The sequence below is a fragment of the Micropterus salmoides genome, unplaced genomic scaffold, assembly GCF_014851395.1.
Source record: "Micropterus salmoides isolate LMB-PRFRI ecotype aquatic unplaced genomic scaffold, ASM1485139v1 Ms_hic_scaffold_22, whole genome shotgun sequence".
Lineage (NCBI taxonomy): Eukaryota > Metazoa > Chordata > Actinopteri > Centrarchiformes > Centrarchidae > Micropterus > Micropterus salmoides.
The window spans coordinates 8,182,203-8,203,231 of NW_024041373.1; the positions used below are offsets into that span (position 1 = coordinate 8,182,203).

At 40.6% G+C, this 21,029-nt stretch overlaps 3 protein-coding genes across 6 annotated transcripts; 1 reads left to right on the forward strand and 2 right to left on the reverse strand.

Moving 5' to 3' along the window:
• Nucleotides 1-326: 326 nt before the first annotated feature.
• cacul1 (CDK2 associated cullin domain 1) lies at nucleotides 327-4,345 on the reverse strand. Of its 2 annotated transcripts, none has more exons than XM_038736814.1 (8): nucleotides 3,704-4,345; nucleotides 3,366-3,492; nucleotides 3,143-3,245; nucleotides 2,958-3,053; nucleotides 2,708-2,810; nucleotides 2,388-2,477; nucleotides 1,966-2,165; nucleotides 327-1,716 (listed from the first exon to the last, which is right to left on the reverse strand). In XM_038736814.1, the coding sequence occupies exons 1-7, from the start codon at nucleotides 4,023-4,025 to the stop codon at nucleotides 2,014-2,016; spliced, it is 993 nt and encodes a 330-aa protein (XP_038592742.1). In that variant the 5' UTR covers nucleotides 4,026-4,345; the 3' UTR covers nucleotides 327-1,716; nucleotides 1,966-2,013. The 2 variants fall into 2 exon arrangements, with proteins under 2 accessions (XP_038592742.1, XP_038592741.1); XM_038736813.1 differs by having other exon boundaries at nucleotides 2,027-2,165; nucleotides 3,704-4,340.
• A 324-nt stretch (nucleotides 4,346-4,669) lies between these two features.
• On the reverse strand, nucleotides 4,670-10,662 carry sirt1 (sirtuin 1). The gene is made up of 9 exons (XM_038736812.1): nucleotides 10,278-10,662; nucleotides 9,645-9,767; nucleotides 9,271-9,506; nucleotides 9,031-9,183; nucleotides 8,470-8,617; nucleotides 8,311-8,390; nucleotides 6,999-7,182; nucleotides 6,361-6,888; nucleotides 4,670-6,174 (listed from the first exon to the last, which is right to left on the reverse strand). Exons 1-9 carry the CDS (start codon nucleotides 10,621-10,623, stop codon nucleotides 5,885-5,887), a joined length of 2,088 nt encoding a protein of 695 aa, XP_038592740.1. The 5' UTR covers nucleotides 10,624-10,662; the 3' UTR covers nucleotides 4,670-5,884.
• Nucleotides 10,663-11,130: 468 nt separating this feature from the next.
• Nucleotides 11,131-14,995, forward strand: dnajc12 (DnaJ (Hsp40) homolog, subfamily C, member 12). 3 transcript variants are annotated; one of them, XM_038736815.1, is made up of 7 exons: nucleotides 11,131-11,486; nucleotides 12,145-12,223; nucleotides 12,570-12,709; nucleotides 12,799-12,943; nucleotides 13,203-13,307; nucleotides 13,887-13,947; nucleotides 14,034-14,995. In XM_038736815.1, the coding sequence occupies exons 1-7, from the start codon at nucleotides 11,409-11,411 to the stop codon at nucleotides 14,068-14,070; spliced, it is 645 nt and encodes a 214-aa protein (XP_038592743.1). In that variant the 5' UTR covers nucleotides 11,131-11,408; the 3' UTR covers nucleotides 14,071-14,995. The 3 variants fall into 3 exon arrangements, with proteins under 3 accessions (XP_038592743.1, XP_038592744.1, XP_038592745.1); XM_038736816.1 differs by lacking the exon at nucleotides 13,203-13,307 and having other exon boundaries at nucleotides 11,135-11,486; XM_038736817.1 differs by lacking the exon at nucleotides 13,203-13,307 and having other exon boundaries at nucleotides 11,136-11,486; nucleotides 13,887-14,995.
• Nucleotides 14,996-21,029: the final 6,034 nt, after the last annotated feature.

Genomic DNA, 21,029 nt, shown 5'->3' on the forward strand with positions numbered 1-21,029 from the left:
TTGGCAAAACTTCTGATTTTAATTATTTTATTGGTTTGGCGGGGGGGGGGGGGGGGGGGGGTTCTTTGCAACAGATTTCTGAAACAGCATTTGAGCCAAGCACAATTTTATTCACAGTTGCTTAACAGGGATATTTTTTGCAGCACGGCAAAGAGAAAGTGATATGATCTCAGCAAGTTGACATAGTGCATCCAGTGTGTGGCATCTGCAATGACTGAATTTCTTCTGCTTCATTATGTTTATTATAATGCTTACTTATCGAAGAGAACATTTCTCAAGACCCAGATTTAAAGCATTGAATGGTGAAAGACAAAATCATCTCTGTGTCCCATGATTAATGAAATTAGTTTATTTGAAAGAGAATGAGAACCATTTCATAGACCCACAGATGGAAACAAAAAGCAAGCCTGAGCATCCATTTACACTTAAAACAGTGTAAGACCTTGTATCAAATACTTCTTGTCAAGTGGATCATTTAACAAAAAATGCATCTGTGACAAACATTAGTGTACACTGACCACTATATGCAAAGACAAAAAAAACATTTACATCATGAACAGGCTATACATGATAGGAACATTGAACACAGGAGTATGCCAGACTCAGGCCAAACAATAATTGCATATCATTCATTTTGTATAATCCATCAAGCATCAGGTTTAATATATTTACAGTTTAGGGATGATAAAGGAAAGTTGTCAAACAAACTGAAATCAAATTGTCAACACCATTGTATTGTTATCTAAGCTCTCTGACGAACAGTGTAATGTCCTACATGGCAAACCCTGCCAATCCTACATGCAAGGCTAAAACAGACAGGTGACATTTAAAGTTGACCTGAACCTAACAAACAAATGGTTCGACCAAAGCTCAAAACTCGTTAGTATAAAAAAAATTAAATGGCTCAGTGACTCAGACAGCATACAACATTAACAATGTCAACTCAAATCCAATGCATCATATATAAAAGACAAAAAAAACAACTTCTGCAAATCCTCTTTGGCGTAACAGGAAAATACAGTCCGGTTTGCCAACACAGTAAAGGCAACACGAAGAAGAGAATCATATTTGAGGTCAATGACTTAGCCCCTCTTGTTCTCATGTCTTTCCACACACATTTGTGTTGAGTGAAGCCACCGGGTTACAGACACAGTGGGTGATGCCAAGGGATTTGTAGTATTATCATGTGGACAGTATTATTAGCAGCAATAGAAAGTCTTGATTAGCCCAGTCTATCAAAAAAAAAAAAAGACACTTCCATGTTAAAGGTTAAGGAATGAAATACCCATCGTCAGCCTATCCCTCGTTAGGATACAGAACAGACACAACTGAAGGCACTCTTCAAATGAGGAGAGCGTGAGGAAAATCATCTCTGCGTACACAGCAGCATCCCACAAATACTAAAGCTGGATGCGTCATAACACAGAGGAAAGCACCATAATGGAAGTCTGTGTGCTTTTTCTTTTTTCTTTAGTGCAGTGAGATTAAGTATCTGCTCAACAGCTCAACATCATATTGTCTTTGTTGTTCACAGTGTTTTTTGTGACCTTGAGTCGACAAGAGATGAAACTGACACTTTGTCAACATTGCACCTAGTGCAGTGAGCCAACTTGTGATAAAGATGCGGCAGGCATAGCTAAAGTTCTGCAACAAATCCGGTGACGGCAGCTCTGCTATCAGGAGTCATCGCTGGCCCGTTTGCGAGACTGGTCGCCCCTGGAAAACAAAAACATGTCACATCAGTGATTTAAAGTAAAGTTTGCATGCAAAAGCTGTGTTATATATATCTGTCTCTAAAATATTCAGAACATGCTAGTTTTGCTATGCATGTCTATTTTTCTGTATCTTCATTATCATGGATCATTCGTAAAATGGAGGTTATTATTCATGCATGCATGCTATTCTTGTCATCACAATTGAAGCAAGCAATATCATAAATTTCAGTCACTTAAACTCAAAGATCACCTGTTAAAAACCATGGTATAGTTCGCTCACTGACTAGTGGTGAAAGCCTCAGAAAACTGACCGTGGAAATCCGTTCATGGAGAGCTCCATCTGTAACTTCTGGTCATGAGCGGCGTAGTCAGGCAGCAGAGACTCCACAGCAGGAGGGTTGATTTGGGGAATAAACCCAGAGAAAAGAGCCGGGGCTAACTGGGCCCAATCTGAAAGAGGAAACCAAAAGTCTATGAAACAGAAGGACATGTGTAGTGCAGCCTTTTCTGAATGCTGGTGGAGAAATAAACTAGAAAAAATAAGTCTGTTTTGTTTGCTGTAGTGGCGGCAAAAACGTGACATTAACTTGCACTAGAGACACAATTAAACACAATAACACATACAAGAGCTTTGTGGCAGAAAAACATGTGAGAACAATGAACAAAGCACACCTGGTCGGAGGCTGTAGAGGCCTTTAACCACACTGGCCATTGTAGATGGCTGCACTTGAAAGGGCATGGAATGAGCTTTGATGAGAAGAGCTGAACAAGAAAAAAAGTAAGTATTTTAGAAGTAATTTGTTTTTATAATGAATCTTGTATTCTGTAGGTGTAAGAGACAGCAGCACTGACATTAGCTGAATTGACCTGGATTTAAGCAATGGAAAAAGTTTTTACACCAACTTTTGCTACACATTCACAATTACAAACAGAGGAGCAATTTACAAATGTCGAGACAGTCATCAGGACTACAAATGAAGGAATACACTTACGCATCAGTGTGTTCACATGTTTTTCTGCGACATGATCAGCAAACAGCTTCATCAGATCCTCTCTTAGGTCTCTGTTGAGTTTTGACTCGATGTAGAACTTGTTCTGAAAACATTCAAACGAAACTGAATACTGGTGACGCTCTAGCACAAGGCTGTGCTTGGGTGCAAAGAATGTGCTAGAAATTTCACTTAACAGACCAAGATATACGTTGTCTTCACAACAGATATTTAACAAAAATAAAATACCTACCAAGTACATAAATACAGGAACTATACATTGAAGAGATGCCGTGTATTGCGTCAGCACAACATTGAAGTTCTCAATAAAGTTCTCAGGTGGGCTGGCCTGGAAAAAAATAATGAAAGTGTTGGTAAATATTAATACTTTCTTTGTGTGCCGCATATAATCCTTTCCTTGTGTTTGGATTTCCTTACTTGTAGATGGGAGGAAACCTGTTGCAGATGACTTGTTATTTTTAATGTCAAATCATTGTAGAGCAGCTCAGAATGTTGCTGACAAACACACTTGTAGACGTAACTAGAAAAATAAAAAGCAAAAGGAGAAAGTCAAAACCGGTGGTACAGAATCCCAGCCTTTCAGGTGGGGCTCCTCACATGCTGCAGAAACATCAGGTGTGTGTTTGTATCATCCCTTTACCTGTATATCTGTGCATAAGAAACAGAGATGTGGTCTGTGGGATTTTGAATCAGCAAACGGTCGATTGCCTTCTCAAGGTTTGGCCAGTGGTTTTTCCGGTACTCCTCTACAGCCATTGCATTGAGAACTGAGTGAAAAGAGGAGAGCTGGTGAGGTTTTAAACGACCTGTTACATCAGACACTTGATTCTGGTCAAAACCACGGGGCCTAACAGACTGTCGTTCTGGTGCCGCGAGCACCAGTCTACAGACATTAGTGATACTGCAGCAGGCCGAGCTGTGAGTGACTACAGGAGACGAGGCCCTGCTGTCACGGCGCCTGCTTTTAAGTTAACTTACGGAACTTGGAAGTAGAGTCGAGGGTGAATTTTCCCTCGACAGCGACTGGCGGAGCCGTGCAGTCCGTCTCGCTGACTTCGCTGCTTTCACTGCCTGAATCCGAGTCCATAAACTTTGATCCCCCGGTGCTACCAGACCACACGTTCCGTCGTCGAGTTCCCGGTTCTCCTGCCGGCACCGGTAAACAGACGGGCTGCGGGACCGTAGTTGCATCCGACAGCTGGCTTCCGAGATACGGGCGGACTTTACCGCTGCTGCTCACACAAATGTTGTGGTTATGGTCGTCTTTTATGTCCAAACTGTCATCGTCCATAGCCTCCATTGTCACACCCAGCCCTGTGTACCGAAGCCTGACCTCACTAGATAAACATTTTCGATTACAAACAAGGATAAAGTCAGAAACTGTCAAGCGTCTTTCGTGATGTCCATCTCGGTTTCTGCTGTTGTTAACTAAATTTTTACGACACGTCGTATCACCGGACAGCTGAGGGAAAACTGGGAAATGTAGTTTAAGAGACTTTGACTAAACCAAGACATTTACTAGGCCTTGTTTATGTAAACCTTATTCAGCTGGACCACGTAAAACTGACTAAATGTTAAATATTAATGAAGCGACTGACTAGCTTGATATTCCAGCTAAAATAAAGGCGACTACCTCGTGTTACCGTAATACGCATGCGCAGATTAGGAAACGCTTAGCCATACCAGAGCCCTTTAAAGAGCTCTGAGCCATACAACACACGTAATTTCCCAGCCCGGCATATTAAATCCTACAAGCTCTACTGGATCTGTTATAAATTCACTTATCAGAATACAACAATGTAACTCCTTGTCTGTTACAGAAACCCTCTCACTCTTTGAAAGCCCCGTAAAGCAGGAAAGAGGAAACCACATCTGGATCCGCAGTCAGAGGCGCAAACACCTACGAGTAGGCCTATGTATGAAATAACAGAAATGAGTGGTCACTGTTGTTCATTCTTGTTTTACTGAGAACCCCAGAAGAGACAACAACTAATATGGTGTAAAAAAAAAAAAAATCATATTTCATTAAACCGTAAACAAAACATTACCTTGTATGTGAATTATGTTGGTGTGGACATTTATCTGTCACATTGGCTCAAATAATCTACCAACACGTCTTTACAGGCAGCCGACTCCTCTAAAATAAACTGTTATAACTTTATATTCCATGAAAAATGACATGGGCAACGAAACTGGTTTTATATGAAGGGGGAAAAGTGCCATTTTCCAATACGAAGTCACTGAATATATTCCTAAGGCTTAATATTACAACTTAGTTTAACTTTGTACAGATACAAACTACTACTCTTTCATGAGTACGTTTCACATCGGTGTATAAAAATAAAGAGGCTTGACCATAAAAAGTAGCTGCCACATGTCAGAAGGAACACCTTGTCAATAGTTGTATTTTTCTCCAAGACTTAAATGACAGTTTAAACATACATAGCTTATGACAACTTAGGGCGGGTTGATAAAGTGTTCTTTGGTCTAAACTTAAAGAGTACTGTTCTTCCACCATTTGCCCACATGAAAAGGCAGCAGAGCTTTTTATATTGCAAGTTAGATAATGCGTTCAAGTAAACCATTTTAAGATTTATGTATGTGTCTGAAACTCATAGTACCCACTATTTAGCAAGCAGTAGGCATACATATTTACACATTTCCCAATGTTAACATGGACCAACTCTAAAACACACCATTAGACCACAGCTGACATCACACTATGGACTAAGACATCCGATGTCTTTGCTTGTAATGACTGCAATTAAGGAATTAAAGCTCAATCTAGTGCTGAATTCATGGTATGCCGTAGTAGATGAGAGCATCAGCTACATTTCTGAAAATGTGAATGCAAAATGAAGTGAGCATATGGAAAGAAATACTAAAAAAAAAAGAAAAACTGCATTCTATTTAGTAAGTAGTATACATGTATGAGGCTTCAGACACAATGTGTGTTACCAAACTGGTCACAAAAAGAAAAACAAAAAAAGAGGAAAAAAATAACTTCCTGCATATTCACACACAAGTTGTCACGCAATTTAAGCTTTATGAAAAATAATAGTAAAGTTGATGAGTCAAAATATATGAAACACATTATTATATATATATATATATATATATATAAAAAAAAAGACAATTAGTGCTTTGTCAACTTTACATTTAAAGGTGTGTGGTGCTCTGAGTTTTTTCAGAAATATTGTCTGTCGGCGCACTTGATGTGGCCTCATTGGCTAAAGTGTGTTGTATTGTGTCTCTGAGGCATGTTTCTCCATCCGCTGCTAGTACGCCGGCGTCCTCCGGCTCGCTGTCTTCTTCCACCCCATCTGCACTGCATTCAGACTCGTCACTGTCACTCCCACAGGAGCTCGACGTCTCATCTTCAGAGTCAGAGTAAACCTCCGCCCCATGGAAGATATAGTGATTTGGTGCTTGAAACAGGTACTGGCCTGCTGTGGGAAACAATACAAACAGTTTATAGTGCTGAAATCTATATCTGGAGAAAAGCTATCATTGTATATCCGTGTGCTATCTACTGAAAGTCTTTGGAAAATGAATGGGTTCGTCTCACTTTCAAATATATTTTAAAATGTATTGGTTAATTAGAATAGTTTTCTCTACCATGATCTAAAGCTTACTCTCAAGGCGTTTGCTGATTGGACTTCTGTTGATTCGACTCATCCAGCATCGTCTACGGAATTCAAGGTTGGAGGTTTGGCTCTTTAATTCGGCGGCTTCTTCCTTTGGTGTGTCTTCTGCTGATAACTCTGAAGGCTCAGCCGTCTCTTCACTGGGACACTGAGCATTTGGACAAGGCTCTGGAGGTGTAACATTATTACCAGCAGTCTCCGTGACACTGTGACTTTCTGTCTCCTCTGGAGGCTTCGTTACCGAGTCTGTTTTGTACTGCTTCTGCTCCTCCTGAGCTGCATCGCTAGAAGGAAGCAAGGCCTCACTTGGTGGCTGTTCTGGTAACCGAGGGGGCTTCTCTGTGATCTCATTGAGTCTTACAGTGTTGTAGCAGAGCTGCTCAAAGTCTCCACCCAAACGATGACAGAGCTCGTTGACAATGACATCACAGTCCCCAAGCAACTCCACATCAAAGTTTAGGTGTGGCAGCTGCTCTCTATTGATCAGGACCTGAGGCACTTCATGAGGAATGGAGTCTGGATGGGATGATGAGAAAACAGTTACAGATACCATGCATTTACTACAAGCACAACAGAAACATGGATCTTACAGAAAACAGAAATCCCTTCTTTTGAACAAAACATACTTGGGATGAGGGCAACTGGTCGGACTTTAAGTGAAGAACCAATGACAATCAAGAGGTCCACCTCATCTTTATCCTGCTTCATGGCTCTGTGGAACATTTCTGGAAGGTTCTCGCCAAAGAAGACGATGTCAGGTTTCATGATTGCCAGGGGAATATCTGGACACCGTGGACAATGAGGGACAACCTGCAGGATGTATTTATATTATCAGCATTATAACAAAATCTTATGTGTGAAAGGAATGCCAAGCCAAATTTAATCTGAATTTTGACAGTGTCAATGTCCTCAAAGTAGGCAGCAGTGCCACCCAGATTTACTCCCACCAAAGTTGTACGTTGATGGTGAAAAATCTTTAGAGAGTGATGTAAGTTTATGTAAGGTATGTTTCTTTTTATTCTCTCTGCAGTCCGTTTGTGCTGAAACTGAAAACCACATGTCACATTTTAAAACATGCTAACAACATTTTCTTTCTTGCCCCTATCTAGTTAAGCGGATAGTTTCGGTGTTGAATGCAAAGGCTTTTTAGGTATCTGCTGTTGCAAGCACCAATACAAGGGAGGTAACACCATTTCCAAAAGTTTCTTATTTTAAGTTTGGATGAACGAACCTGCCACATGTATTATTTACATGTCTGTTAATGAGAATGTACAATATTTGACAATAATGATGGCACTAATATAGATTTGCTGTAGTTGCGTGAAAAATAATAAAGCACTACAAACACTAATGACGTGATTCCCAAATGTTTTCCATCATACCGAGCACCAATTTCCTTTTTATGCCTTCAAAATTTCATCTTGAACTTTGCATGTTTATTGGCAGTCAAAAAAAATCTTGCCTGCCTTGCTAGCATCAGAGCATTGTTTTGTTTTTGTTTTAAATAATTCTTGGCAATATTGGACGACCTTTTTCATAAAAGAGATTTTGACTACCCTGAGCAGGAAAACTACAGGCAGACATTAACAATGGCTCCCCTCCAGCAAATAATGCAGTGCAAATGAAAAATGTGTCTGCAGTGTAAAGGATCAACTCATCTTTAGTTTCACTCCACATTGCCCCTCCTGGTCGTGTTTTCCCCACCCCTGGAATGGCTCTGTACCGCTCCAGCTTTGGAACTAGTGCTTACACCAAGTTACATACACAAGATCAAGAACACAGCAAATATACACACAGCGGCGTCTTGGGCCCTGCAAGATTCTTCACTGGAAGCTGCTTGTCAAAATCTCTTCAGTGTCTTGTGACTTTGATGATGCAGTATTGCACAATAGTGCATGTAAATGTGTCATCTTGGATCACTTTGTAATGGATAAATACCTGGTTAAAGATGTCTTCCCTTACAGCCTCACAATCCACTTTGTGTTTACAGACCAGACAGGATGCAGTTGCAAACGACCCTGAAATAAAAGTTATTAATGACCTTTCATCATCACCATGAACAGAATATAAAAATTAAAAATACGCTGTATAACTTACCATGGCACTGAATAATCCGCTGGACTCCAGCCACTTGTTCTAATGTATCAATGTTTTGTGTATAATTGCGCAGCAGCTTCCCCTTCTTATCCAGCATAGATATGAATTTGTGACATGGTGAAGGCTGAAACTGACCAGGGTAGATCTCCTGCAACACAGAGCATTCAACACATGTGGACTAAATCTAAAGCTTGCTATTATGGTGTATATCATTACACTATATTCAAGTTAGACAAGTTCAGAATCCTCTTTTAAAACACAACATAAACACCAAAGATGTTTTCTGCACGAGACCCTTGTGAATAAGTATTCACAGACCTTCATGTGTCTCATCCATGTGCTCAAGGGTAAACACAGTGCCTATGTCTCTATGCATGATTATTAAAAATAAAGATTATTATTACCACCTTGCACAGGTACGTGAGCAAGTTTAGATTTGAATACTTACTTTAAACAAAGTTTATTATCTTATCACATCATAAATCAGGAAATTAGTTGGTATTTTTATGTATTGTTATCAACTTTGATTTGCACAGAAACAAGTGGCTACATTGAACAAACCTTAGCAAACTTGAAAAAGGGTCTTGGGTCTCGTCTGAAGTATTCAATGTCAAACATAGCTTGAGGGTCTGGAAGATCAGGAAAATCTACAGCAAGCCGTGCATAAATCCCATCTCTGGAGCGAAAGTCTGGTATTCCACATGAAACTGACACCTGCAAAAAACATTCTGACTTAATAGCATGAACATTGGTACTATGTGTTACCTCAAACACTTGCTAACTCAAATAGTACAACTGTACCCCAGCACCAGTCAGCACAAGGATCCTTTTACTTTCATGGAGTAGTCTGACCACATCTTCTAAGGTGTTGATATCCTTCCGCTTCTTTCTTTTCGGAGGTTCTGAGATGTTAATGATGATCTGCCACAATGTCATGTCGTCTAAATCTGGTGGGAGTACAGTCTCGGGCAGCAAGTCCCTCAGAATGGTCCTTGGATCGGTCTCTCTGATGTGTTGCTGGATGAAACTGTAGGACCCTGTCCAAGAATACAACATCTCAGCATGAGATGGATTCCAAAATGTGTACTCTGTCACTCCGTGCAATTAAAACGTTGTTTAAAAAACTGTGATAAAGTTGCTGCAGGCAATGTTTTTTGTCAGATGCTCTTAGTTACCTATTTGCGGTTGAGGAGTCCAGTCGCTGGAGCTTGCATGTGAGGATCTGTCATCTTCGTCATTGATGTGGTCCGGTGTTACATCCAGCCCGTTTGAGGGGAGGTCGTCATGTCTAAGAAAATCTGAGCATAGAGAAGTTTGGAAAATTAAAAAATAAGACTACAGATAAGTAGTGTCTATCTTTAATAGCCCCAACGATCAGTTTCAACCAATACTCATATCAACAACCTCAGTATTGTAACGTTAACACTAACTTAAGCGAACGTTCGTGGGAAAGAAAGTAACCCGGGCTAACAAATGCTAATTTGCTATCAAAGTTTAACTTTTAGTGCCGCGGGGAAATTCAGTAAAATCATGAAATTCCCACAAGATGTGGGACAGGGAGTTTTCTATTTCCTTCGTAAAGTTAACTAAAGAAAAGTTAAAGCTGTTCGTTACACAGCTCACAACACACGTAACGTTACTATTAAATTAACGTAACGTTAACGTTAGCTGACTTAACTAACGTTAACTTATCTTCTGTTTCCAACTCGCCGGTTGAGTTGGTATAACAAGCACTTCCCACTGCATGTCGCGCAATGTTACCGTTAGCTAAATACTTGAAAGAGCTAAATGACCGTCTCTTTTCATACCAGCACTCTCCTCAGTTGTTCCAAGCATAGCGCTGTCGTCTAGTTTCACAACTGGTTCGTGCGGCTCGGAGACCAGCAGTCCCAGTCCATTGTTGTCTCCGCCTAGCGCCGCTGGGGCCTGCTCTACCGCCATCACCGGCTTTGCTTCCTTCTCCGCTGGCTCCGCACAATTCACCGCCGGCTCCCAGCTCTCCGTAGCCCCGGAGACGCATGAGAAATGATCTGCTTTGGCGACTTTGAATCCGCATTTAGTCACCGGACTGATTTTCGACCTTTTCGCGGCAGGTTCTTCCATTTCGGATGCGCCTGAAAAAGCCGTTCCGAAACTGCTCTCTCCGTCCGCCATCTTCGCCCCAGCAGGTCCTTCCTCTCGGACAGCTGGTTCATTTGCATAGAGCACGTGACTGATTTTCCACCAGTAGCCACGGCTGGACCGTCCCCTTTTTTACGTCGGCGACATAAAACCATAACAAAATATTGCTGCCTTCAAACACCGTCAGATGAATTATGAACCCAGGTGAAGCGCTCATTAATGACCGCACAAAGTGGTAAATAAAACGCAGACGTCAAACTTGTCGATAATAGCACATAAGCCATGTCAATATATATATGGTTTTTTTAATTTACATACGTGTTGACGTTGACATTTTATTTACGTGCCTCATGCAATCGTATCCTTTTCATTTTGCCTCCTATGCCATATGATGTGTAGCCCAGTCATCAGCGTTTATCACAAAGTAATTTATTTTGTTTTCTAATTACTTATGGATACTTTTGCCTTTATTTAATGGCCCCGTGAATACTCGAAATTTCGACCAGAGTGGGAGCTTTAGTTAGACACTTGAATGCAACACACGTCATGTGGTGAAAAGGGCTGGATTTCCTCCACAACATTGGAGAGATCTCCCATGATAATTTAAAAATATTTGGCAGTCTGTCCATTAATTACCCAAAGCTAGCTGACTAAATAACAACAAGATAAACTTTGATACTATTGTCAGTGAGTGACCCGCAGCAGCAGCGAGGGGGACCCCTACAGCGACCCTTTAACAGAGAGCTGTGATCCAGAAAGCAGACATTCAATCAGCTCCGTTACAAGAAACCACACGTATCTTTTCACAACAGATTTTTATGGAGGCTCTTTTGAACTGCACCCCAGAAGACTTGGAGGATTACTACGGGCTTTTGGGATGTGATGAATTGTCGTCGGTAAGTTCCGGCCAATGGGTTTAAGGATCAGCCTATTTGCTGGGTGACATAATAATTCTTTAGATCAGCGATACATAGTTGGCTTAAGAGCTCAGAAGAGGAAGATAACATAAAATGATGGATTTAGCCCACGCCAGCGATCAGCAACCTGCAGGTAAAATTAATGATATATGTAACCCCCAGAGATTAGTCTGAACCAACAGAGACCTGACCAGTCGTGCGTGTGTAGTTTGCGTTACAGCATTTTTCCTTGTATGTATTGATAATTGTAATAGCCTAAAAGCTCAGCAGAAATGTTTTGTAAGTAAATGCGTCTTAACATTAAAAATGTCTACATTGTCTGTTACAACACATAATAACAATTAGGCCTACCTCGCGCCGGCAGTAAGTTAATGCATTTGAAGGTCTCAAAATAATCTGGCAGCATTATGATCTTCAAGATAACATTAAATAGACCAGGTTCACAAAATCATAGTACCTTTCCCTTAGGCCATCTGTATGTTAGAATGTTGCAATTGTTTTGTGACCTTTTAGACTCTGAGACTTTTACTACAGTGAATGATGTTCCTTTAAAAATACAATAAGTGACTGATTCCTGAATTTCTGGTATTTGCATTGGCAAAAGTACCTTATATTTATTTAATCTTTTACCTTGCAGACTGAACAGATTCTCAACGAATACAAGATCCGAGCCTTGGCATGTCACCCAGACAAACACCTAGACAACCCCAGAGCCGGTAAATATGTGGACCATTGCTGTGACACATGTGTAGGCCTATATTTAACAAGAACTTTCAAATGCAGACAAATATTAAGAATAATATATCATAATACATTTTATATAACCAGAAGTGCGATTTGAAGTCAAGGTGAACCCAATGTTTTATTTTTAATACTTTTTGAATGATGTTTTCTTCAGTTTTCATACTTATCCCACAAACAGTGAATGTCTCTTTCTCTTGTTGTGACTTCAAAGCAGATTATGTTAATTGACAGCTGCTTACAAGTGCATGCAAAGAAGATCCTAATTAGGTAAGCATAATGTTCCATCTTAGACACTGATATTTTCTTTCTTTCTGACAGTGGCAGATTTCCAGAAGTTGCAGGAAGCCAAAGAGGTTTTATGCAATGAAGCCAAAAGAAAAAACTATGACCTTTGGAAAAGAAGTGGAGTTGCTATGCCATTTCATGACTGGCAAGCCTTGAATGACTCTGTAAAAACGGTATATAATTTATACAAATTATATAATAACTTGTCAAAGTACTGTGTGATCTGTATAATATTGTGATTTATTTGGTCATCTGTTTGCAGTCCATGCACTGGGCTGTGAGAAAAAAGAAGGAACCGATGTTGGAGGCCTCAAAAGCAGAAACCCCTGTCACTTCCCAAGCAGAGGACCTTCATGCTGAGCAAGAAGCACCAAAGACCCCTGCATATGATGCCATGCCATCCTCAAGTAAGCAAATTTCCAAATGTTCTCAAAGTAATGGAAAGTATAGAGACCTAATTTATTTGGATGCATCTGAAATGCAAAACACAACATCAAAAAAAAAAAAAAAAAATACAAGCATGGAAGTGGCCAATTAGGGCATATGACTCCTGGTTTTGTAACAGTGCCTCTAGCATCATGCTTTTTGGAGCTGGAGGATTCAAAAATTCAGTGGTTATGCGCAAATCTTTTTCATTCACATATTTGTGTATGTATTTGCCCTAAGGTCACACAGGACAGGCACATGATACTCAGAAGAGCACTAAGGCGACTAGAGGAAAAACATGTCCCTCTGCTGTGAAATTAGAGCCACTGAATATTAAAAAAAAAGGTGGGTGGTGGGCTCTTTGGCACTAGTATTGAAAAGGTCTGTGTGCCAACACCCTTTTTTGTGAAGTGTTGTGTTTTGCACTTCAAGGCAACCACTTTAATGCTTTGAAGTTTATGGAATGAACAGAAAAGCTGACTTTTTGTCCAATTTTCAATCACATACTGTTTGTCACATATTTACTGTATTGAATGATAACCTTCAGCTATAGCAGTGGTTCCAAACTGGTCTGTGGGACCCTGCTGTTAGTTTTAATTCATTTCATCTAGTTTCAGCTTAAGTCCAGAGGGCCACAGGTGCAGCAACTCTTCATGTAACCAGCTCACTAAAATTGCTTTGTTATGCACTGTAATCTTACCTGTGTCGACAAATTCATTCAAGTCATGACTTAATGAGAGGGATTATTATTGTTAAAACATAACTTAAATATGTAATGCGTGTTACATTGTGAAATGTTAACATACCTCAGCATGTCTGAACTATTTCTATTCTCATCATTTACTATGTACCACCAAAGAGTATCTATTGTTTACACAGTATTAAATCCTGTAAAATTAATGACCTTTTATCATCATTGCTTAGGTGATTACTGCCATCGTCGTTTCCGTTGGGCTGCTGACTCACCATCTACTCTGCTGCAGAGGTTTAGAAATTATGAAATATAAATATATCAACAGTTTAATTTTCTTACATGTATGTTTATTGTGCCTTGTTGTTGTCCTACTTCAGGTGGGGACCCTGTAAACTGTGGTGTCAATTCTTGTGAATATGGTCTGGCAGTAACTTCTGTAAACTTTTGTTGCATAAACTGGAAAATCGAAGCTCTGAATATTTGTGTTGCAAATGTGAAATACTTTGTAAAAACATAAATCAGACACATTAGATCATGTGAATCATTTATTTGGTTATTAGACTTGCTCATTTGTTAATTGTGTTCACCACCACACAATGGAGATATGCTCATGCCTTTAATTCTGTAATGTGCATTTTTGTGTTGCTGTCAAGTTCATAATGTTGGAAACATAAAACTGAGCCGTCTATTATTTAATGCCTTCAGCTTCAATGTATTTTAATTGGAACTAGGACATTCACTATTGTGCATTTGCATGGCATCATTACACCTAGTTTTTAGGTTTAAATTACTTAAGGTGAAGCAGGATGGGATTTTATCAGAAATCATTCAGAACATCTACTCAAAAGAGATGTGCAGAATTTGATTTTGCTGATGTTTGTGGAAACAAAGGAATTCCCTCATTGTAACTTGAGGTATTTCAGGAATGCGCATTATTTGACTACTACCACTATATTGATATTATAACTGTAAAGTTTTTTTCAAAATATATAAATAGAGGAAATGTTTGAACATCTCAATGTGCCACAAAGACAAATTTAATTTCTCAACACAAACTAGACCTCTGTAGGAGGATTTCAAGCAGGTGACCTCTAACAGTTAACAGGTTTGGTAGATGACATTTAATTTATCCCTTTATAGGCTATGCAAACGAAAATGAGCACCTTTTGAAAGTCAGAACTGATTAAGGTATTATTGTGAATCATTCAGCTCCAGAGTGCATATATTGTCACATTATGCCATGTTAAACTGTTAAATCACTAGAGAAAATGTAACATGTTGACTGTACATGGCCTGTTGTTGTCTTCTGCAAAATAATCACTAAAGTTTCAGAGTGAATGTACAAAGGTAGTCATGTGTTTAAGTCTGACTGATGTAAACAAACCTTATACAAAAACATGAATGACTTAGATTTAGTGTCTGCAGCACTGCTACTACAACTACTGTAAAGACCTTTGGGAGTGACGGTAGATTCACTGCTGTTTTAAATTTTGGTGGTGGAGTTATATTTTACCGACAGGCAGATTTTGAAACACAAAAATTGTTGAACTTTATTGAAATAAGGTTTAATCAGTGAGGGAGCTTTACAAATAACAAATAACTCAGCAGCTGCAGGTGCAGGTTTTGGTCACTAGATGCCGCCTGAGCGTGCTCGCTGGTGACGTCACGTTTGCGGAAGCTAAAAGCCCAATGAGAGCAGCTGATCCTCGCCGGGTGCGGTGGCGCGCGCCTGTAATCCAAGCTACCGGGAGGCTGAGGCTGGCGGACCGTTTGAGCTCAGGAGCTCTGAGCTGCAGCGGACTATGCCGATCGGGTGTCCGCACTAAGTTCGGTATCGATATGGTGCTCCTGGGGGAGCCCGGGACCACCAGGTCGTCTAAGGAGGGGTGCACCGGCCCAGGTCGGAAACGGAGCAGGTCAAAGCCCCCGTGCCGCTCAGTAGTGGGATCGCGCCTGTGAATAGACGCTGTAGTGCAGCCTGAGTAATACAGCGGGACCCAGTCTTTTTACACTCTTCCTACTCTTCAACAAACAGCTGGGACAACACGCACCGTCAACGACAAGCTCTTTATGTCCTATAGCTGCTTCATTATCTTCTTGTTTCCGTCACAAAGCAGCTGTGTTTGTTTGTCCTGCACCGCCTCCTCCTGGAGGAGAGGAGCAATGACCATCAATCACAGCAGTCAGTGCAGCGACACAGATACAGAAACTAACAGGGTTTATTTCAGTGGTTCAGTGAAGTTGATTGAGAGGAGAAATGCAGACATACAGAACATCAGGACAAACATTAACACTGTTGTTCTTCTTTCTTTCATCAGGAACAGCCCTCCATGACCAGTTCAGCATAGTCCTACCAGAACATCCACACCAACATATCAATCAATCAAGCTTTTATTAAGGACACACACCCGGTCCAAAAGACATACAATAAAAACAAACACTAAATAAACAAAAGAAAAAACAGACATAGTCCACAATATTATGCAGGCATATTTACAAATAGGCTAAAACGCCACTAATTCCACATTCTGGAAAAGAACCAGACTGGACTTTGTGCTGGGTTGGTAACATAACAGACAGTCTCGGCCCTTTTCACAGAAGACATTTCGTTGCGTAAAATCACAAGAATGACACCTCACTGTCATGGCTTACTGTGACACTTCATTAGACCTGTGCCACTGCCTACCCAGGCATTTATACTTGTGCGTAGGTGTGTCCGTCATTCTGCAATTACACCCCCAAACGCTAGTCGGCAGGAGCGCTACTGTGTCCAATGTGTTGACTTTTGCCGGCCGAGCAGGCTAACTTCCGGTTTAGCGCTCCGCTAAGTCTGGGTCCTTGATCTGAGAATTAAAGCAATTAAGCTTTAATTGTTTTTCAAGGTAACTTAATATTATGAGATGTAATATATAGCATTGCTTATTCCATTACTTCCACAGTATATTCTTATCATAACAACCACTGCTACGTATGAAACAAAATATCCCATCCTAATGTTAAAACATTTGTTTGTCAGGTGAATTGTATTCCTCAGGATTATTATATTGTTGAACAAACACAGTCAATCCAAAATATCATTGAACCTCAAACCTGAATGTTTAACTAAGAAAAAGTGAGTTTTGCGTATTAGGCAGCAAAATTACAAAAAAATATATTTCTATCAAATTACTTTAATTGTCAATTTTTAGAGTAAGTGTAAGAACACAAAATTATTATTAAATAACATTTTTGGCCTATCATAGCTTTCATAACTGCCATGAGCCTTCCCTCCATGGAGTCTGTCAGTTTCTTGATCTGTTCACTATCAACTTTGACTGAAGCAGCAACTGCAGTCTCCCAAACTCTGTTCATATAGGTGTGCTTGCTTCCCTGACTGTAAACAGAGACGTTTTAAGAGACTATAAGGACTTTACTTTGATGTACATCATACGTTTGAGAAAGGCCCACATTTCTCAATAGGATGCAAGTTAGGGGAGGAAAGGGGCCACGTCACTGAGACCCTTGCTGCCTAGTCAAACAGTGGAGTACTTAGATACATATGATGGATGCATAAAGATCATTGCCTTCTTGAATGCTGAGGACTTTTTCCTGCACCACCGCTTGAACAAAGTATCTTCCAGAAACTGGCAGCAGGTTTTGGAGTTGAGTTTCAGTCCATCTTCAACCTGAAAAGGTCTAACTACTTAATGATCGCAGCCCATACCTGTAGCCTACCCCTCCTCCACCTTGCTGGTGCCTCCATCTGGTCCATCAAGATCATCATCACCCGTTCTCACTCCTAACTCGCCACATACGGACGCATAGATGTCAGATAAATAGAGACAGCGGAAGTACAGCATTTCCCACTGAAATACATGTGAGAACAGGTTGACCAGGAACCCTTTATCTACTCCATCATGTTCCAGAACTGTCTGAAACCTACCTGGAAGTAGCCTACAAGGTGCCAAGTGCTCAGAGACATGGAGGATCAACAGTGAATAAGATTAACAAGTGGAAGTGTCAAGATTGGGCCAAGAAATATCTGAAGACAGATTCAAAGGTTTTATGGATCGATGGACAAGAGTGACTCTTGATGGACCTGATGGGCCATGGCTGGATCACTGACTCTGGCTCTGCACCACTTCGACTGAGGCACCAGCAAGGTGGAGGAGGGGTAGGCTACTGGTATGGGCTGCGATCATTAAGAATTAGATAATGAAGCAGCTATAGGACATAAAGAGCTTGTTGTTGACGGTGCGTGTTGTCCCAGCTGATTGTTGAAGAGTAGGAAGAGTGTAAAAAGACTGGGTCCCGCTGTATTACTCAGGCTGCACTACAGCGTCTATTCACAGGCGCGATCCCACTACTGAGCGGCACGGGGGCTTTGACCTGCTCCGTTTCCGACCTGGGCCGGTGCACCCCTCCTTAGACGACCTGGTGGTCCCGGGCTCCCCCAGGAGCACCATATCGATACCGAACTTAGTGCGGACACCCGATCGGCATAGTCCGCTGCAGCTCAGAGCTCCTGAGCTCAAACGGTCCGCCAGCCTCAGCCTCCCGGTAGCTTGGATTACAGGCGCGCGCCACCGCACCCCGCGAGGATCAGCTGCTCTCATCTGGCTTTTAGCTCCTGCAAACGTGACGTCACCAGCGAGCACGCTCAGGCGGCATCTAGTGACCAAAACCTGCACCTGCAGCTGCTGAGTTATTTGTACAATGATCCTAAAGCTCCCTCACTGATTAAACCTTATTTCAATAAAGTTCAACAATTTTTATGTTTCAAAATCTGCCTGTCGGTAAAATATAACTCCACCACCAAAATTTAAAACAGCAGTGGTGTCTACGTCACTCCCAAAGGTCTTTACAGTAGTTGTAGTAGCAGTGCTGCAGACACTAAATCTAAGTCATTCATGTTTTTGTACAAGGTTTGTTTACATCAGTGTGACTTAAACACATGACTACCTTTGTACATTCACTCTGAAACTTTAGTGATTATTTTACAGAAGACAACAACAGGCCATGTACAGTCAACATGTTACATGTTCACAAGTGATTTAACAATTTAACATGGCATAATGTGACAATATATGCACTGTGGAGCTGAATGATTCACAATAATACCTTAATCAGTTCTGACTTTCAAAAGGTGCTCATTTTTGTTTAAATGTCATCCAGTATCAGAATCAGAAGGAGTTTTATTGCCAAGTAGTGTTTTACACATACGAGGAGTTTGCTTTGGTGATAAGGTGCTACACGTAGACAAATACACAGTTGACATAGATAAATGTATAAATATATAAATATGGAATAAAGAAATGCAAGTTATATAAGAATAATAAAAGAATAGAGAAAATAATACACTATTTGCAGAGAAAGAACAATGTGGCAGATATTTACATGTGCATTACTCTGGTTTGTGTTGTGCAGACGTGTTGCAACAGAAGAGAATATTGTGTACATAAATATATAAATTGACAATAGAAAAATATAGAAAAACAACAATTAACAATTAACAACAAATATGTGCAATGTGCCAGGTTTGTGCATGATATGAAATGAAGTAAAAATTTAGACGTGCAGAGACATTTGCATCATTTGAAAGGGGACAGTGTCAGTGGGGGACCCGGGCCTTGTTAATGAGGCTAGCTGCAGAGAAACCTCCACCTAACCTGTGAACTGTTAGAGGTCTCCTATTTGAAATGTTGTCTCAGATATCCTCCTACAGAGTTCTAGTTTGTGTGGAGATGTTTAAATTTATCTTTGTGGCACACTGAGATGTTCAAACATTTCCTCTTCATTCTTATGGGACATTCTCATCTAAGTCTTTTGATTCTTAAATGTCATGTAGTTGAATATCTGCTTGTAAAAAGCTGCTTTATATTTATTTGAAGATTGTCTATTATTTATATTTGACACCAATACCTTTAATAAATACATTTTTACTAAGTAAGAATGGTGAAAGGTGTAACAGTTGGTGCACATTACCTAAAGAGGAATACAGTTTATTCTTTCCACAGAAACGCTGGTAGTTTCTGCTGCTGTGATTGATGGTCATTGCTCCTCTCCTCCAGGAGGAGGCGGTGCAGGACAAACAAACAGCTGCTTTGTGACAGAAACAAGAAGATAATGAAGCAGCTATAGGACATAAAGAGCTTGTTGTTGACGGTGTCCCAGCTGATTGTTGAAGAGTAGGAAGAGTGTAAAAAGACTGGGTCCCGCTGTATTACTCAGGCTGCACTACAGCGTCTATTCACAGGCGCGATCCCACTACTGAGCGGCACGGGGGCTTTGACCTGCTCCGTTTCCGACCTGGGCCGGTGCACCCCTCCTTAGACGACCCTGGTGGTCCCGGGCTCCCCCAGGAGCACCATATCGATACCGAACTTAGTGCGGACACCCGATCGGCATAGTCCGCTGCAGCTCAGAGCTCCTGAGCTCAAACGGTCCGCCAGCCTCAGCCTCCCGGTAGCGTGGATTACAGGCGCGCGCCACCGCACCCGGCGAGGATCAGCTGCTCTCATCGGGCTTTTTACCTCCTGCAAACGTGACGTCACCAGGGAGCACGCTCAGGCGGCATCTAGTGACCAAAACAAAACCTGCACCTGCAGCTGCTGAGTTATTTGTACAATGATCCTAAAGCTCCCTCCCTCTTATTTATTTCTTGTCCTCTACTGTACATCTTGATAGTTCAATTAAAAACAAAGGACTGTGTTGACCAAGGAGGAGCTGAGGTTAGTAACGTTAAAGATAATTAGGGATGCAAGCTAACGTTAGTCCTTTTAAGCTAATGAGGAGATTATTCTTTTGGATGTAGATGTACAAATGAAATGCTTGTAATAATACAAGGGAGGTGGTTCTCATGTTCCCTATTATTTATGTTATTTTCTACAAATGTATAAAGCAGTAAATTAAGACACAAAAGGCAAACATGAATAATCCTGTCTGTAATGATTCTGAGGTCATGTGTTTTCCTGCCATTACACACTGTAAACCCAAATAAGTTCAGAATACTCAAAAATATTTGTGGAAACTGTTTACCTAGAACTTTTTAAGTAGTAGTAGATTCACTTGTGCTTATTAAAATTAAATTCCACTTATTCTTTACTCAATAAATGTAATTGTGCACAACTTATACTGAGGGAAATCTACTCATGCTACTTGTGCTAGACTCAAATACTAATGGAAACTCACTCAACAAAATTACTACTAGTAAACTTAAAATTTACAAAATGCCCATTTTCAGATAGTACTCCTCAAAAATATAAATACAACTCCATTATTACAATTCAAGTTCTCTTTATTAGTATCATCTTTTCACATCTTCATCTTCATTTCTACATTTAACAGACAAAATAAGGCACATCTTGCATAAAGCTGAAAAGACAAAGTAATTG

Coding starts and splice junctions, on each gene's coding strand:
- cacul1 (XM_038736813.1), bottom strand. CDS start 4,025: ATGGAGGCTATGGACGATGACAGTTTGGACATAAAAGACGACCATAAC. Junction 3,054..3,142: donor AGGTTTCCTCCCATCTACAA/GTAAGGAAATCC, acceptor ATTTTTTTCCAG/GCCAGCCCACCTGAGAACTT. Junction 2,811..2,957: donor TTCCTGTATTTATGTACTTG/GTAGGTATTTTA, acceptor GAATGTTTTCAG/AACAAGTTCTACATCGAGTC.
- sirt1 (XM_038736812.1), bottom strand. CDS start 10,623: ATGGCGGACGGAGAGAGCAGTTTCGGAACGGCTTTTTCAGGCGCATCC. Junction 8,391..8,469: donor GCGGATTATTCAGTGCCATG/GTAAGTTATACA, acceptor CTTTTATTTCAG/GGTCGTTTGCAACTGCATCC. Junction 6,175..6,360: donor AATCAGCAAACGCCTTGAGA/GTAAGCTTTAGA, acceptor TGTTTCCCACAG/CAGGCCAGTACCTGTTTCAA.
- dnajc12 (XM_038736815.1), top strand. CDS start 11,409: ATGGAGGCTCTTTTGAACTGCACCCCAGAAGACTTGGAGGATTACTAC. Junction 11,487..12,144: donor GATGTGATGAATTGTCGTCG/GTAAGTTCCGGC, acceptor TTTACCTTGCAG/ACTGAACAGATTCTCAACGA. Junction 13,308..13,886: donor ACTGAATATTAAAAAAAAAG/GTGGGTGGTGGG, acceptor ATCATTGCTTAG/GTGATTACTGCCATCGTCGT.